General features: G+C 34.8%; 1 protein-coding gene across 4 annotated transcripts in view; it reads left to right on the forward strand.

Moving 5' to 3' along the window:
• LOC106554500 (contactin-4) overlaps nt 1-14,322 on the forward strand; it is a 566,498-nt gene extending 552,176 nt beyond the window's left edge. For all 4 annotated transcript variants that reach the window (XM_087708901.1, XM_087708899.1, XM_087708897.1 and 1 more), the window contains 8 exons: nt 776-925; nt 2,062-2,132; nt 6,368-6,602; nt 8,615-8,730; nt 10,369-10,555; nt 11,316-11,428; nt 12,090-12,258; nt 13,882-14,322. In XM_087708901.1, the coding sequence (XP_087565027.1) occupies nt 776-925; nt 2,062-2,132; nt 6,368-6,602; nt 8,615-8,730; nt 10,369-10,555; nt 11,316-11,428; nt 12,090-12,258; nt 13,882-13,982 (1,142 nt within the window). In that variant the 3' untranslated portion in view covers nt 13,983-14,322. The remainder of the gene's footprint in view (nt 1-775; nt 926-2,061; nt 2,133-6,367; nt 6,603-8,614; nt 8,731-10,368; nt 10,556-11,315; nt 11,429-12,089; nt 12,259-13,881) is intronic.
• The last annotated feature ends 2,092 nt before the right edge of the window (nt 14,323-16,414 follow it).

Below are 16,414 nucleotides of genomic sequence, written 5' to 3' on the forward strand. Positions count from 1 at the left end.
CAGTGATCCCTTGCTTTATTGCTTCATTTCAATATATTTCATTCTTTTGTTTGAATTTTCAGACTGGTGACCCTTTGTACCCATTCCCCAAACCATTTGGTGTTTTTTTTTTTAATTTCTATGAAATTAGTTATAACTCTGTGATGGCAAACCTATGGCACGCAGAGCCCTCTCTGTGGGCATGTGCGCTGTCCCCACTTGCTCTTCTGATTTCCGCTATGCACATGCACAGCTGGTCTTCGTGGACGCCGGAGCACTGGAAAATGTCCTGAAAATGTCCCCCAAAACAACAAAAAAAAACAGGCCTTTGGGACTGTTTTTCAGGCCAAAAACAAGCCGAAAAATGACCTGAAAACAGCCCAAAAATGGCCAAAAACAGGCATGCATATTCTGGCCAGCTGGTCTTCGGGATTCTGGTGCTTCAGCGCATGCACATGCATGTACATTCTGGTTTGAGCACTCAGTACCAAAAAGGTTCGCCATCACTGTTATAACTAATCAATTATGGTAATCAGCTGATTAGCACCTCTTCTGCCCTGATTTTAACCATAAATTCAGTATTGATGAAAAATCAGACCAGCCAACTCATAGTTAAATTCTGTAGCCTAAGAGTCTATTATTTCCACTCAGTTTCTGTTCTGTTGTCCTGTGTTTCTTCCGCATTAAATTATGAATCCTTAAAATTATACGTATATAATGAATTTTCAATTATACAGTGATTATCAGGCATACTTTTTTTTATTCTCTCTTTCCTGACCTACAACACTTCTTCCAGTGCCTGATGTCATTGATGGAAATACATTTACAGCAACGGTAGTAGGCTTAAACCCGTGGGTGGAATATGAATTCCGAATAGTAGCTGCCAGCCTTATTGGAATTGGGGAGCCAAGCAAGCCATCAGAGAAACGAAGAACGGAAGAGGCTCGTAAGTAGGATTAGAAAAAGAAACAATATTTTAATTAATATTTCTTGGTGCTCAATAAAACACATATTTGGCATAAATAGTTTCACAAGTAAGGGAGAAATTCATTTAATATAATATAAAATGGGTGGGTCACATTGATGATTAAATGAACCAATACTTTTGTATGGATGTGGTTTTATTCATTTTTAAATTGTTTTCAAAATAAAATTTATTTGTTTTCTTAATAATTTTTACATTAAAATAATCATTGATAAAAAAAAAGCCTACAATATACTCGTAAGTACACTTAATATGTACACTTTTATGGAGTGTACAAAATTCCATGACAGGCAGATATACCAAAAAACAGCAAAACAGCAAGAATATAGTACAGTATTATTAATAGTTAACAGTATCCTCATACTTTTGTTAGAAAAGGAAGCTCCTATTTTTAAAAAATTGTTTCTAACTTTAGCAATACTCAAAAGTCCCACGTTTAATCTGCTCCTAATACAGGTTTTTTTAAAAAATTAAAACCTCTCTCACTGCTCCTTCCCACCTGAGGTCATGAGCCCCGGTTTGACAAAGCTGGCTGAAGTTATTACTTGCAAGAAGACTCAGGACATTTGTAGCAGTGCAATTACGCAGGAAAAGGACAATAAATATCGTGTTTCCTCCAAAATAAGACATGGTCTTATTTTCTTTTGAGACCCGAAATAAGCACTTGGCCTTATTTTCGGGGAGGTCTTATTATTTTTGAGGCCCAGGAGGAGGCAAGCATGGTCATTTCTGGCTGCTGCTGTGTTGCATTATTTTTGGGGAGGACTTATTTTCAGGGGAGGGCTTATTTTAGTGCATGTGTTCAAAAGTCCAACTGGGTTTATAATCCAGGGAGGTCTTATTTTCAGAGAAACAGGGTAATATTGCATTGAAATGCAAGTTTATCTTAATTAAAAATATACATTATATCCCCCCAAAAATCTGAAAAAATAGGAAAGCAAAGTTGGTTGTGCAAATTGCCTTGAAATTTCAAGCAATTGAATTTGTCTTAAGTCTTAACAAACTTCTATCTAAAATCATTACAATAAGTTATTATAGCACCGGATTTGCATTTTGGCCTGCTTGCTACATTTCAGTATCTTTCTTCCCCTTTTCAGTTCCTGAAGTCACTCCAGCCAATGTCAGTGGAGGTGGTGGCACTAAATCTGAATTGGTTATAACATGGGAGGTAAGTGATATATGGCTTCAGGACGGAAATCATTTGTTTCTTAGTGATCAGTTGACTGTCTGTGACTTGACCATTTAAGTCAAATGGTTGTCCAATCTCTTCTTAAAAACTTCCAGTATTAGGGCATTCACAACTTCTGGAAGCAAGTCATTCTTCTTTGTTGTAAATGTGAGAGCTTATTTTCTTCTTTCCAAACAGTTAATAAACTTACAAATTTTGCAAACAGGCCTCTTGTCAGGTAATTACCACATTTCAGCACACAGTTTAGTGTTCACATTTTTGTTAAAGTAGTTGTGTTCTTTGCTTCAAAATTTACACTGCATATTTCAAGTAGAAACAGCACACAAGCTGGAGATCTGTGATTCAATAGTTTGAATAGTTTCAAAGGCCTGGCTTTAATACTTCTAAAGAGAACTAAATTTGAGCATGAAATAAATGTGCTTTAAATGTTTTACTGAGAAAGAGATTAAAAAAGTGAACATTACAACATTGCTACCTTTCTTTCTCTGAGTTTTTTCTAACGTCTTTAGTGCTACTTGTTCTAATTATTCAGAGAATGTGAATATGTAGAAACAAATGTGGCTATAGCTTTGGTTTTTCACTCTCTGAGTTAAAAGCTTTAATCCTTGTCTCTCATTCTTTTTCTCTCACTTACAAACACACAAACACACACACACAAACACACATACCATAATGCAGTCTAGCTGGCCAGTCTAACTTGAGGTTCAAAAAAGTCAAGGTGGAAAATATGTCATAGTTTGTATGATAACTCAGAAACACAATGGATTCAGCCTTTTTTTAAAAAATTCTTGCAGGCTTGGGCAAACATAGGCAGATGTGTGTGTGTGTGTACATACATACACAACACACACACACACACACACACACACACACACACACACACACACACACACACACATATATATATATATATATATATATATATATATATATATATATATAGGTCTCTAGTTGTTCGGGTTTTCTCCCGCGTAGAATTGGATATGTCTTTGCGACGTTTCGACGAAGTCACATTCGTCATCTTCAGGCTGCTGCTGACTACTTCAGGTTTGGTGTTTCCAGGAGTAGTCTACTCCTGGAAACACCAAACCTGAAGTAGTCAGCAGCAGCCTGAAGATGACGAATGTGACTTCGTCGAAACGTCGCAAAGACATATCCAATTCTACGCGGGAGAAAACCCGAACAACTAGAGACCTACATACTAACACCCGCGAAAACCTCAGAAAACATATATATATATATATATATATATATATATATATATATATATATATATATATATATATATATATATATATATATATATATATATATATATATATATATTCTTTAGTATTGATTGATTAATTAATCAAATTTGTAACGCTACATTTCTCTGACAAAACTCTCGGTGGTGCACATATCATATAAAACGTCAGCAATAATAAAACACAATCACATACACAAAAATATGGTCCTCTCACTAAAAGCACAGAACAGCTATGTTAAACATCCACAGTGGAGCTCCTAAACTAACAACCTGCCCCCAATCTCTGGAGAAAGGCCAACTTCTATAAGGCCACCAAAGGTGGAGCTACCCTTGGAGGTGGGTTATATAGAAGACACGGCAGACAAATTCCACTTCCTAGTACTCACTGGATGACATTACTCACTGATAGAATGCAGAACCTGCCAGAACTGCTGGCTTAGGAAGAAACCATTGGTGAGATAGGATGAAAATTTTATATGAATTGCATATAATAGCTTATTGGAAGCCAGTGCAGTTCATACAGCGGGGGTGTTTTATGGGTAGCGAATCTAGTGCTATAGCTCTGTTATTTTCCCACTTGCACTGCCTTAATCAGTTCACTTGAGAGCCACTTTTTCTTCTCCAAATTACTTGTTGATTAGTGTTCTTAGAAACTGACATTCTGGGATTTTTTCAAGTGTTGCACAGCAGAGATCTAGTAAACCAAATCTTTCTGGCCCTTAACCTACCTTGAAGAAGCCTCATGTATTCCATCTTTTATGCATGTCATTCCTTTGTACAAATGCAAGGCACAAGGTACACAAAACAGATGGCATGTAGGAACCAAACAATTATGAATAAGTGGTAACTAGTGACACTTACCAGCCACTGCAACTCAGAAAAGCTTTCAGATATAATACAACACAGCAGAAAATATATTGCTAGCTGTTTCACTGTGAGCTCAAAAATGAGCACAAGAATCCTAACTGTCCAATCATATAAAGTCCAAAGTAAAACTTGTTACATCCCATGATCCCACCCACAAAACAAAACATTTTAAGCAGAAGTCTTAGCTGATTACAAGTAATAATCTCGGCAACCTTATCAGCAGGGTGAAGAAGCCAAGGCTGTTGGCTTTTTCTCTTAATGATATAAAGAGCAGGCTTATGTGCTATCCAATTAAACAAAAAATCCCAAGTGATGCTTAAAGATAACCATCAAAATATTGAGGTCTATATTTCCAAGTTGGGTGAAGTTTGATCCTTGTGTAATTCATAGAATTAGGTCTTCACTCTTAGGGCTAACATAATCACCCTTTTGGTAGAGGGGCTACCAAAAGAATAAAAGAATAAAAAAGCAGTATCCTACACCAAATATTGGATGATCATGTCAGTCTGCCATGTCATATGCCACAATAGCCAACACTGTGTTAATCTTAAATGGTACACTTTATTCATCTTCCATTTTCTGCCATCTGCTTTCAAGTTTTCACATTTTGATTGAACCTCATGGAATTCCAGAAAATCTATTGACTATTCCTTGTTTACAGGATTAATCATGCTGTAAAATGACAAGATAACTTGTTACTTACTAGTCCTTCCTAGATCAAGGCTGTAGAAAGACAGGGTGAACACTATACTGAGACAAAGAACAAGGTGGCATACTCTCCTCTTACATTCTGTGGTATAAATTTATTGGGTAGACCAAACTTTCTCAACTTTAGTAACTTTAGCTATGCAGATTTCAACTTCCAGAATTCCCAGAAATGCAGGACAATTGATATAGACAGCACAAAGGCTAAAGTAGAGTTGATGATTGATATTTTTCATAATCTATTATCCTAAAGTGGTTTTCCCCTTCAGTTTAGTTTAGTTTAGTGTCATTGCACCTCGTACAACAAAATTAAATGCCATCTTCTGCCTAATAGTTCAGCCAATCTTGATTATGTACAGTAGATCTTCATACCAAAAATAACTAGCATATACTTCATGAGAATGAGAATATAACTGATAGAAATTTTTTTTGGGGGGGGGGGGGCTAAGGTGTAAAGTTTCCATTCATAATAATGCTAAAGCACCAGAAACATTTCTAAGCTCCACCAAGATGCTTTTAGAAAAACGTAAGAAATTGCTAAAGCTCTTTTATTATTCTGCTTCAAAAATGCTATAATAGAAGCCTTTCTCACATTTGTGACTCGGAGCTAAAGAAGGATGTTATTCAGCTATTGTTGTCAAGAATTGTAGCTGCTATATAAAGCAGAAAGTAATCTTCCATCTGCATAAGCAGTTTATTTGATTCTTGAGTATAACCTTTACTTAGATCAAACCACAGTTAGTGCATTTATGGAAGACAATAAACTTACAATTATTTCTTTGCAGATGGCTGTTAGATGTGTCGGCCTTGATTACTAACTGTCTGTAATGTTTATAAGTATAGTTTGTTCTTCTAACTTATACTATTTTGGGACTAAAGGCTTTTCAAAAAGCAAATAGACTATTAAAAGGACATGAACGGTCTGAAACAAATTAGCAATAAAACATAGGATGCCTTTAAAATTGAGTGCTTATTTCCTTTGCCAGGAAAAAGTGTTCCATGGTGAACTACTTAGTTCTATTATTTTTTTCTGGGATAAGTGTTACTGTGCCTCTTAACAAACACAAGCTATTCATGAACATGTTTCCATGTTTCTTCTCTTGATTTAAGAAAAAAATCGGTAACAGAATTATAGCTGTCAACTTGGACCACTTTTTGGAAATATCTCTAACAATTTTTGGAACATTATATTTACTCACATACTTATTGGCTTTCCACCCACGTAAAATAGGGAGTGATCATAACAGTTTGAGAACATGTATTTTCTTAACAGGGATGTTATTATCCAATATTAATGTCAGTACTATTTTTAAATATATTATAAAAAGTGATGTCTATTGCTGGTCTATGACCATAATAAAGCTATATTCTATTCTATTCTCTCTTGGTTTAGACAGTGCCAGAAGAGTTACAGAATGGAGGTGGTTTTGGCTATGTTGTTGCCTTCCGACCAGTTGGCACAATAAGCTGGATGCAGACTGTAGTGGTTTCACCAGATGCCTCCAAATATGTGTTTCGGAATGAGAGTTTACCTCCATTTTCACCGTACGAAGTTAAAGTTGGAGTGTACAACAACAAAGGAGAAGGTCCTTTCAGCTTTATCACGGTTGTTTATTCAGCCGATGAAGGTAAGCATAGCCAAATAATCTGGCAGTATATGATAAGCTGGTTGTTTTCAAAATGGCCTTGTGTCCCTCTTATTGTTAATGTCCACATATGCTGCTAAGAAATGGCATGTACCCAATTTTAGGTTTCATTCTCGTGTAAATTAATATTAATCATGGTGACATTTTGTTTGAAGAATGAGATAATTCATTTGAGACATGCATTATGTTACACTGCTCATTGAGAGGTTTAAGAGGACCTTTTGGGTCAAAATATTTTCACAAATTAAAATGTTAATTTCTCATTTTAATGCTTAATGGCACTATTATCAGTGTTGGCAGCACATGCAGTAGCATGTTTGCATATTAAATTTAAACCTATTCTGAAATTATATTAGGATTGTGATAATGTTTTGTAAAGCCTTTTGATAATTGCTAACCCTATTTTATGTGTATGTATGTGTGTACATATAAACAGATATGTATAATTAATGTCTGTTGAGCATTTATTCTCTGAAGAATGGTACTGAAATTTAGCACGAATTAATCTTGTCTAATTATAAACTATTCCCTTATCTCACTACAGCAGTACATTTTACTCTAAATTAATTTTAGCAATAAAATCTTACTTGATTTTTTGAACATAATTGGATAATCCCCACAATGGAGATAATCATACTCAGCTGTAAATCATAATCTGTGCAAGTACAGTCTTTAAAGACCTGAATCTAATCACCAGAGTTTCAAATTAATCTCAAATACAGAGTTTCAAATTAATCTCAAACTCAATACCCTTGAGTTTGTCTAAAGCCAAAGTCAGGTTTTGCCTAAAATTCTGAAGATCAGTTGGCAGTCAGACTTAAAAACCGTCAGCCTAGCTCAGCCTGATTACAATCATGTTCAAAAGATCTGAAAGCTGAAAATAATCAGGGCTTACTAGCTCCTCTTCCTGAAAGAAATCAACCCTGACTATTCTTTGGAAGGAAAGATGCTGAAACTTAAAATACTTCGGCCACCCAATGAGAATAGAGGATTCATTGGAAAAGACTCTGATGTTGGGAAAGATTAAAGGAAAAAGGAAAAAAAGAGATGGCAGAGGATGAGAGGTATCATCACCACAATGAATATGAATTTAGGCAAACTCCAGGAGACAGTGTAGGCAGAAGGGCCTGTTATCCTTGATGCTTGGAGTCCCAAAGAGTCACAACATGACTCTTAAGAACTAAACACTAGCTCCTCTTTCAGTTTGCCATTTTTTGTTTGTTTCTATAGCCACACATAGTTTCATAAACACCTATGAATTCAATCATAGGATCTATACCAGAAGTGGAATTCAGCCAGTTCAGACTGGTTTGAGAGAACCGGATGCTAATTTTACATCTGGTTCGCTGAACCAGTAGTTGTAAGGACTGGCTGGCCCCACCCACCCTGTAGCGCCCCTCCCAGGTGTCTCCACAGGGCCCATTTTGGATGCCAGGTAAGTGCAGGGCCTCTGAGAAAGCAAAAAATGGGACTTTAGAAACGGGCCCGGAGGGTGGAAAAATGGCCATGTTTTCAGGCTGTTTTTCAGGCTTTTTTCGGCGTGATTTTGGCTGGAAAAACAGCCTGACAACGGCCTGTTTTGTGGGCATTTTCCAGGCCATTTTGTGAGCTAAAATCAGCCTGAAAATGGCCTGAAAAGCAGCCTGGGGACAGCCCCCAAAACAGCCTTTTTCAGGCCATTTTCAGCTGTTTTTTGGGGTGAAAAATGGTCTGAAAAATGCCCATAAAGTAGGCTGTTTTTCAGTCTGTTTCCAGGCAGTTTTTCAGGCATTTTTCTGTCCAAAATCAGCTCGAAAAATGGCCTGAAAACAACCCAAAAACCCCTGTTCTATATGACTGGGTGCTGGGCATAAGCACAATTTTCAGAGTTCTGAGTAAACCAGGTTCTTAGGTAGCCTAAGGCCATCTGTACCTGATTTTATCTTAATGGATTCCAAAATTAGTAGTATTTATAGATGTCATGACACTACAGCTAATTATTGTGCTATTTTTAGAACCCACCAGAGCTCCCACCAATGTCTTTGCCAAAAGTCTTTCTGCTTCAGATATAGAAGTCTTTTGGTCTTTGCTGCCAGAGACCCAGAGCAAAGGAAGGATACAGGGCTACGAGGTAGGTGTATTACATTTTCATTCAGGTTGTGGTGGCTTATGTTTATTGGTTTTTAATGCATGAAGAAATAATAATAAATGAAATACAAATCTAATTGCTATCAATCAGTTTCGGGGCCATATGGCTGCATTTATGGAAGTTTCAATAATTGCATAAATAATCAGCCATTTGCTACCTCCACAAATTCCTTGAACTATGTAACATATTGTCTAAATCCTGTGTTGTGTACTATACTACAAATGTTATTTTTCTTCTCATGCTCACAGGAACACTAAACAAATATTATTTTTAACTAGATTAAAATAAAATAAACTAGAAGTTAAAATGGGAAATTTTACTTTTATGTCCAGTAGAGAGTACATTATCTTGGAAACAAGCACTTAAACAGAACATCAAGTGATATAGACAAGAAAGTTGTTGGTTTAACATTTTCTAGAAAGGGATTATTTTCTTCATGCATGAAATAAATATTTAGAATGGCTGCTGCTTCCAGATATACAGTAGTGGCTAAAATTGTGGAACTTTTTGGAAAAAGTGTACTGTACTTTTGAGGTTTGATGGCTAATAACAACATTTTTGGGGGAGCAGTACCATAAAATTATGTATCAATAGAAAGATAATTTAATCAAGAATGTAATGCAATAACTTTTATAAAGGATTTGCTATTAGAATACCAGCTATAAAGAAGAAAAGTGAAACTTGTAGAAAAAAATGAGATATACAAAAATTATCACCATATCAGTTAATACTTAGTTGGGTAATCTTTTGTGTTAATTATGGCCTTACAACATCTTCCCATGGAGTGAACCAAGTCTTTTAGTTCTGCAGCTGTTATAATGTGAAACCAAGTTTGAATGATTGCTTCTATTAACTGGATTTTGTTGCTGGCTATATTTGGCTATAACTTTTCATAGAATACAGATAATTAAGCAAACTCTGTTGCATTCCATTTTTGATTAAATTATCTTTCCATCAATATATAATTTATGGTACTACTCCCAAAAAAGTAGTGTAAATAACCATGAAAATTCAAAAATACACTTTTCCCAAAAGGTTTCCACAATTTTGGCCACTACTGTACAGGCCCTATGAAGATTTAGAAAGTGCTAAGCAAGTACTAAAAATAAATTCTTCAATAACTAATGTGCCTTTATTGTTTATATTAAAGTTGTATTATTCTATAAAAATTGAATTACAGCAAAACCTCTTGGTAGTAAAGGTATTAAGAGCACATATCTTGTTTGATATAAAATCAAAAGTGTTTATCCCTAATTTCAACCATCCATCAAGAATCCAAGTAATATGGAAAGGAAGTTCCTTGCTTACCTAGGGTTTATAAACATTGAAATGGTGGGACTAATTGGCCAAAAATAGATCTGCCCCAAGGAAACAATTAACTTTCTATTAAGTTAATAAAAATAATAATAACAATGTTAAAAAGAAATGAATTTTAGCAATTGGTATTTTATCAATTATAAATGTAGCAGCATCAATTTTAACTTACATAATGTGGATTTCTTTAAAATTTAAACACACATTTCAGGGAAACTTTCATCTATTTGGAATTGTAATGCAGATGGTTTAAACTTATATAGCTGTAGATTTCAAATAAGGATACATTTAAATATGTGTGCATAGGTTAGATATTGGAAACATGGAGATAAAGAAGAGCAGGCTGGAAGAATGAAAACTATGACCAATCAGACTTTTGCAAAAATCACCAACTTGAAGAGCAGTGCTTTGTACCATTTGGCTGTCAAAGCTTACAACACAGCAGGGATGGGACCATCCAGTGCCATAGTCAATGTGACAACCAAAAAGCCACGTGAGTATGGTGCATGGGGGAACACAAGATTTTTATTTCAATGTAAGATTGTCCTCTCTTAACAAGGCTTATTGGGACCAGCAACTGTGTTGCTAAACAATTCAGTTATTAAGTGCAACATCATGTGATCATGCTGTCTGTCTACAATCACAGTTCCAGCAATCCTAGCTGCCATCATTAGATGAATCTGCCCAGTTGCCACATCCTGTGGTCACATGATTACCATTTGCAATCTCCTATCCGCTTCCCTAATGTTGCTGCTTGTTGAAAGCCAGCAGTGAAGTTTGCAAATGGCGATTACATGATTGTGGCACACTATAATAGTTGCCACTCTGCAATGATCCATCCTTAAGTCCTCCTCGTTCAGCATCATCATAATTTTGAGCAGTCATTCAATTAGCACTACCTGTATTTTAATTGATTATACTTCTGTGAGTGCTGCTATTTATTCAGCCTTAATTTTATAATTGTGACACGGAAAATTAAAAGCTGACCTGGGAAAATAAATATTTGTTTTCTGTTCAGAACACGGCCTGCTAGCAACTGTCATCAGTTTACAGAATTGTGGTTCAATTCTGTTTTACTATACATCTGTGTCATGTTGGATGTGCTGATGAATTTTAATACATACATTTGTCTATTCGTTGTAAAATATACATCTTCGATTTAGAGCACCTCACATATATTACAGACAAATCTATGTTATGTAAGAAAAATGTTGCTTCTTAATAATAGTCGAACTTCTATGTTTTGAATTCAGCTCCAAGTCAGCCTCCTGGAAACATTATATGGAATTCATCAGACTCTAAGATTATACTGAACTGGGATCAAGTTAAAGCACAAAATAATGAATCTGAAGTGAAAGGATACAAAGTAGGTAATGGGCAGGAAAACATGGTTATTTGTACAGTTAATGTGAATTAATTGCAAAAAAATCTCATAAAATCATGCAGTTATCTTCCCACCAAAGTGATACCTATTTATCTACTTGCATTCACATGCTTTTTGAACTGCTAGTTTAATAGAAGTTGGGGCAAGTAACAGAAGTCCATCATGTGATATTTAGGTCTCATGGCCAGATAAATCCAGTGTTGCCGCCATGCCCCTTATTAAATTAATTAATTGCCACTAAAAATATCTAGGAACGTCGTGGGCCCTTATGTCTCAGCGGCATTAAAATATTATTGAAAAACAGGAATTAGCATTTGGTAGTTTGTGCAGCAAGTACAAATCCTACAAAAATACAAAATAAAGTTGCCTAAACTAGTCTCAACTTTATGTCATGGAAGCAACCCAAACAAAATTCAAAAGATGAGGGATGTTTCCTGCAACTCCTGACCTCTCAAAGCTAAATGAAGATAAGAACAGCTTTAAGAAATAAAAGCATGCGTCAGAAGTTTCTTCTAAACTACAGGAAGACATAATTCCCTCTAAAACAAGTCATTTACATTAGAGAACATAAGATGCTTTGTGCCTAGAAAAAGAAATTATTTCTTTCACAGTGTAATTCTTTTTACGCAAATATATGTTGCAGGTGTTCTATAGATGGAATAGACAAAACAGTATGTCTATTATAGAGACAAACAAAACATCTGTCGAGCTTTCATTACCCTTTGATGAAGATTATATCATAGAAATAAAGCCAATCAGTGATGGAGGGGATGGCAACAGCAGTGAACAGATTCGAATTCCAAAGATAACAAGTAAGAATATTTTGTTTATGGTATTGGTTTACCTAAGTATAAAGCATATAAGTTAAAAAAAACATATTTCTAACTTTTTGCTTTTTACTTTTGCAACTGACTAAAGAGATAAAATCTGTTTTATCTCCAATGGCTTTAAAGTGCTAAATGGCTTTGACTTAAAAGATGCCTGAACAAGTAGAGCTATTGTTGTTCCTCATCAGATTTTGACTTCAGACTGTCCTGGAATAAATCTGTAGGCTTCTAGAGAACTCAGAAGTGTTCCATAGATGTAGCATAGTTTTAGAACTCAATTGGTAGGGATTAAAATAAGATAGTATCTTTGTGTTCCATAGATGTAGCATAGTTTCAAAGCTAGTTGGTAGGGATTAACATAAGACAGTATCTTCTTGCTGGAAGCAATACAGATATGAAACAGCTCCAACTATTGTATTAAAACATAATTACTTTGCATTACAATTTTACATGTGAATGTCATTAAAAATCATAGTACATAAAATTGATGAAATTGATAACTACATTCTTTTGGTTTTTGGTGTGAGATGTAACGTACAAGAACAGAATATTGCCCATTTTAGGGAAAATAAAAGAGTATCTAAAATAATACTGCCAGAAGTAAATTAAAATGAAATAGGATCCTTCATAGTCACTGCCTCTTTTTCCTCCAACAAGGGACTCTGAAGGTATTCAATTGTGCACAATGAGCTACTTCCTTACTCAATAGATTTGTTGTCATAATAATGAGCAGTCTTGTTGTATTTTGAAATTCCCTAATTCATTGATAAGTCTTTGTGAACTAGAAATATTTTCATCAGATCTATGAAAAATATAGGTCATGTATGAAAGATTATGAAGACTTTATCCATGCAATTACTGTATATTCTGCCGTATAAAGCAACTGGGTGTATGAGACCATCCCCTACTTTCAGGCGCCCGTGAGTCAGCTGAAGGCCTCCGCGTTGCCGGACTTTCGTAGTTTGAGCTTAGTGCCATCCTCCTCCAGACCTCCAGCCAGACCTTATTAAAACATCCCAGCACTTATCCATCCAGCCCAGGCAAGGAGCGCCGAGGTTATAAATTGAAAGGCTGGCGTCTGTGCTGGTGGCGGCGTGGCTTTTTGCTTGGCAGCATTGCTTTTTCTTTTGTTTTGGTTTTTTGGTATATCTGGCATATAAGACGACCCCTGATTTTTTAAATAATTTTTTGGAGTTAAAAAGCCATCCTATATGCTGGAAAATACTGTACTTCTGAGAGAAAAGTAGGAATAAACTATTTTTCACAATGCTGCTAGAAAAACCATGTGATGTCACCTTGAAATCAAAAGACTGACTGCAAACTTTCTTTACCTTATAGAATGAAGATAGTGAAAATGACAAAAAATAATAATAATGGAAAGCTATACAAGCTGTTCCTTAATTAGGATGAAAAACGGTAGCAGTGGAAGCTTGAAATAATCTTGTCCCTTTTAGACACAATATGCATGTTTTGCAGTCTTCACATAAAAGCATTTTATCTGAAACAGCTGTGTGGAAATGTGTGTATGACATCTGAGGCAGAAGTTCCATTCATTTGTTCAGGATAAGCTGTGATATTTTAAACATCTTGATTTCTTTCTTCTCTTAGATGCATATGCAAGAGGGTCAGGAGCTTCAACTTCAAATGCTTGTACGTTGTCAGCCATCAGCACAATAATGATTTCCCTCACAGCAAGATCAAGTTTATGACAAAAAATACTGAAAGGACTTCCTGTTTATAATATAACTAAGCAACATTTAGCTAGTTGTTTTGAAGCCACCCAGTACTAAGTAATATTGTTGTTCAAGTACATCTTACTACTGGAAAAAATGTTTTATGCTTCTCTAGGAATGGCATTATACAGTACTTTCTCAAAGCAAATATATCTTTGTCTGAAGTTTCCTTGGAAACTCTGCAATGCACTGAAAACATCTGTAATACGATGTTACCAAAGCAGTTTACATATGTCCTTATATGCATATTTTTATTATATATTTAGTGTTTTATAGACTTTTTTAAAGTTAATATATGATGTAGATACTGATTTCTCCCCCCCGCCCCTCTCTGCTATGAAATGCTATTGATGACATTATCATTGCATAAATATATAGTTTGGAATGTTTCAGGCCAGATGGTCATAATTGTCAGTAACTGATTTCAAATTGATTGTATAAGTTGACAAGAATGCACAATGAATTCTTTTAGCTTCAGTCCATTTTTCCAGGGGTATGTGTATATGTGTGTGTCTATTTGGACATGGAAAATATTCCCACAGGTATTTAATGAAGCCTGCCTTCTCCTTCAGGCCTAAATTTGCTGTACTATGCACAATGCATTACAATGCTTCAAGAAAAGAAAAATCACTTATAACTCAACCTTTGCATTGTGGTTCACTCTAATTCCCACTGAAGAAGAAAGATAGCTAGAATAGCTAGATGCTAGATAACCACAACAAAGCATAAACTTTATGTTCCTTGCCAACTAGGACAGGTGTCTAGAGAATGGGGCAGGCAAAAGGCAGACAGAAAAAAGAGAAAAATCCCAGTATAGTGGACATACAAGACTGCCTTTTTATCAGATAAATAAACCACAAGTAAAACATGCTATGCTTTTAGGTTTTGTGAAAGTTCATAGCATTCTTTCCCTTATGATAATGTTTTGGTAACACATAACATTTTTTTTTACCTGAATGTACTGATTTACATTTCTATAAAATTGAAGGAACAATTATCATTCATTCCTCTTAGTGTCATCACTCTTAATGTAATGAATGCCAGACGTTGCTACTAGATAGCAAAGGACAAGATTCTGAGTGTGGTGAAAATCTGAAAGTTATCAGTTCACCAATTTGTTAATCTTTTATTTAAATAAATGAATGAAATTCTGCATTTTCACCATTTTAATCATGAAATCTTGAAGACTTTAAATGCTGCTTTCTTTACTAAATAAATTTATTTTGACAGGTACATGTAATCTACAATTCTTTATAGATTGATTTCATAAATTATCTGTGTTCTTCTATATTGATAGGATCTTGCTTGGCTATGGGTCATTTTAAAAGTCTGATAAATAATATTCTACAGAATTTTCTCTAAAATTACTTTTCTTTTTAAAAACAATTTGTATGTCTAGATATATCATTGAATTTCAAATAGTTTAATTCTGGGTGTTCTGAATATCAAGGTTTAACTTTCAGAGTCTGTCACATCTACATCTCTATCATGTTGATAAACCCCCAATTAAAATATGACAATTGAATTCTAATCTTCATTTTTTTTTCATGCTGTTGCTATTTATTGCATTAAAACCAGTTCTGGAGCAGAGTTTGTTCATACTAATCCAGTGTCTTGTTAATGCATGTAGTTGCTGTATTGCACCTACAAATCTGCTTGGGCAGAATTGTCTGCATGGACAAGAACACTGGATAATTGTCAAAAATTGCAAAAAAATATATTAATAGAAAAAGATTTTTGTTACTATGGGAAATATTTTGTAATTATGCTGAGATGAAACAATAATAATTCAAATTAAAATGACTTTTTAAATTATTTTCCCCAACTTTAAAAATATACTACTGAAGTTTATAATTTGTTCTTCTTAATAGTTTAAATCTTCCTCTAACTTGTCTCTTTTGCTTCCAAAAAGTACAAAGTAACTTTTAAAACATTCAAAATATATTTATTAAGTAACCCATAATCAGGTTTCCACTTGTGTAAGTTAGGGATGTTAATCAGAGAAATATTGTCAGTATTTCAAGCTGTGTTCCTTTCTTTGTTTGATATGGTTACTTCTATGTAAAAACAAAAACAAAAGAAAAAAACCTACAAAAGAAAGAAAAAAGAAAAAAAAAGCCTATGTAGTTTTTCTCCCCAGTGTAAATGATATTTATCAGTGATCTAGAAGATGTAATCTTTTTTAAAGTTATTGGTAATAAATATCCTGTTATTTGTAAAGGTTCTTGTCTCTGTGGATATGTTGCTTGCATTCTTACTGGTTTCAGTAAGATTCCATGGCACCTTGATTTAAAAAACTTACAGAAAGTCTTTGAAATATTTCTCACTTGCACTATAAACTGAATTGTGAAAATGCATTACACAGTGGGTTGTACTCAATGTTTGTCAAAGCAATTCTAACTACAAAC

Source organism: Thamnophis sirtalis, unplaced genomic scaffold (assembly GCF_051295495.1).
Source record: "Thamnophis sirtalis isolate CommonGarterSnake01/CBP01778 unplaced genomic scaffold, rThaSir2_p1.2 scaffold_3, whole genome shotgun sequence".
Classification (NCBI taxonomy): Eukaryota; Metazoa; Chordata; class Lepidosauria; order Squamata; family Natricidae; genus Thamnophis; species Thamnophis sirtalis.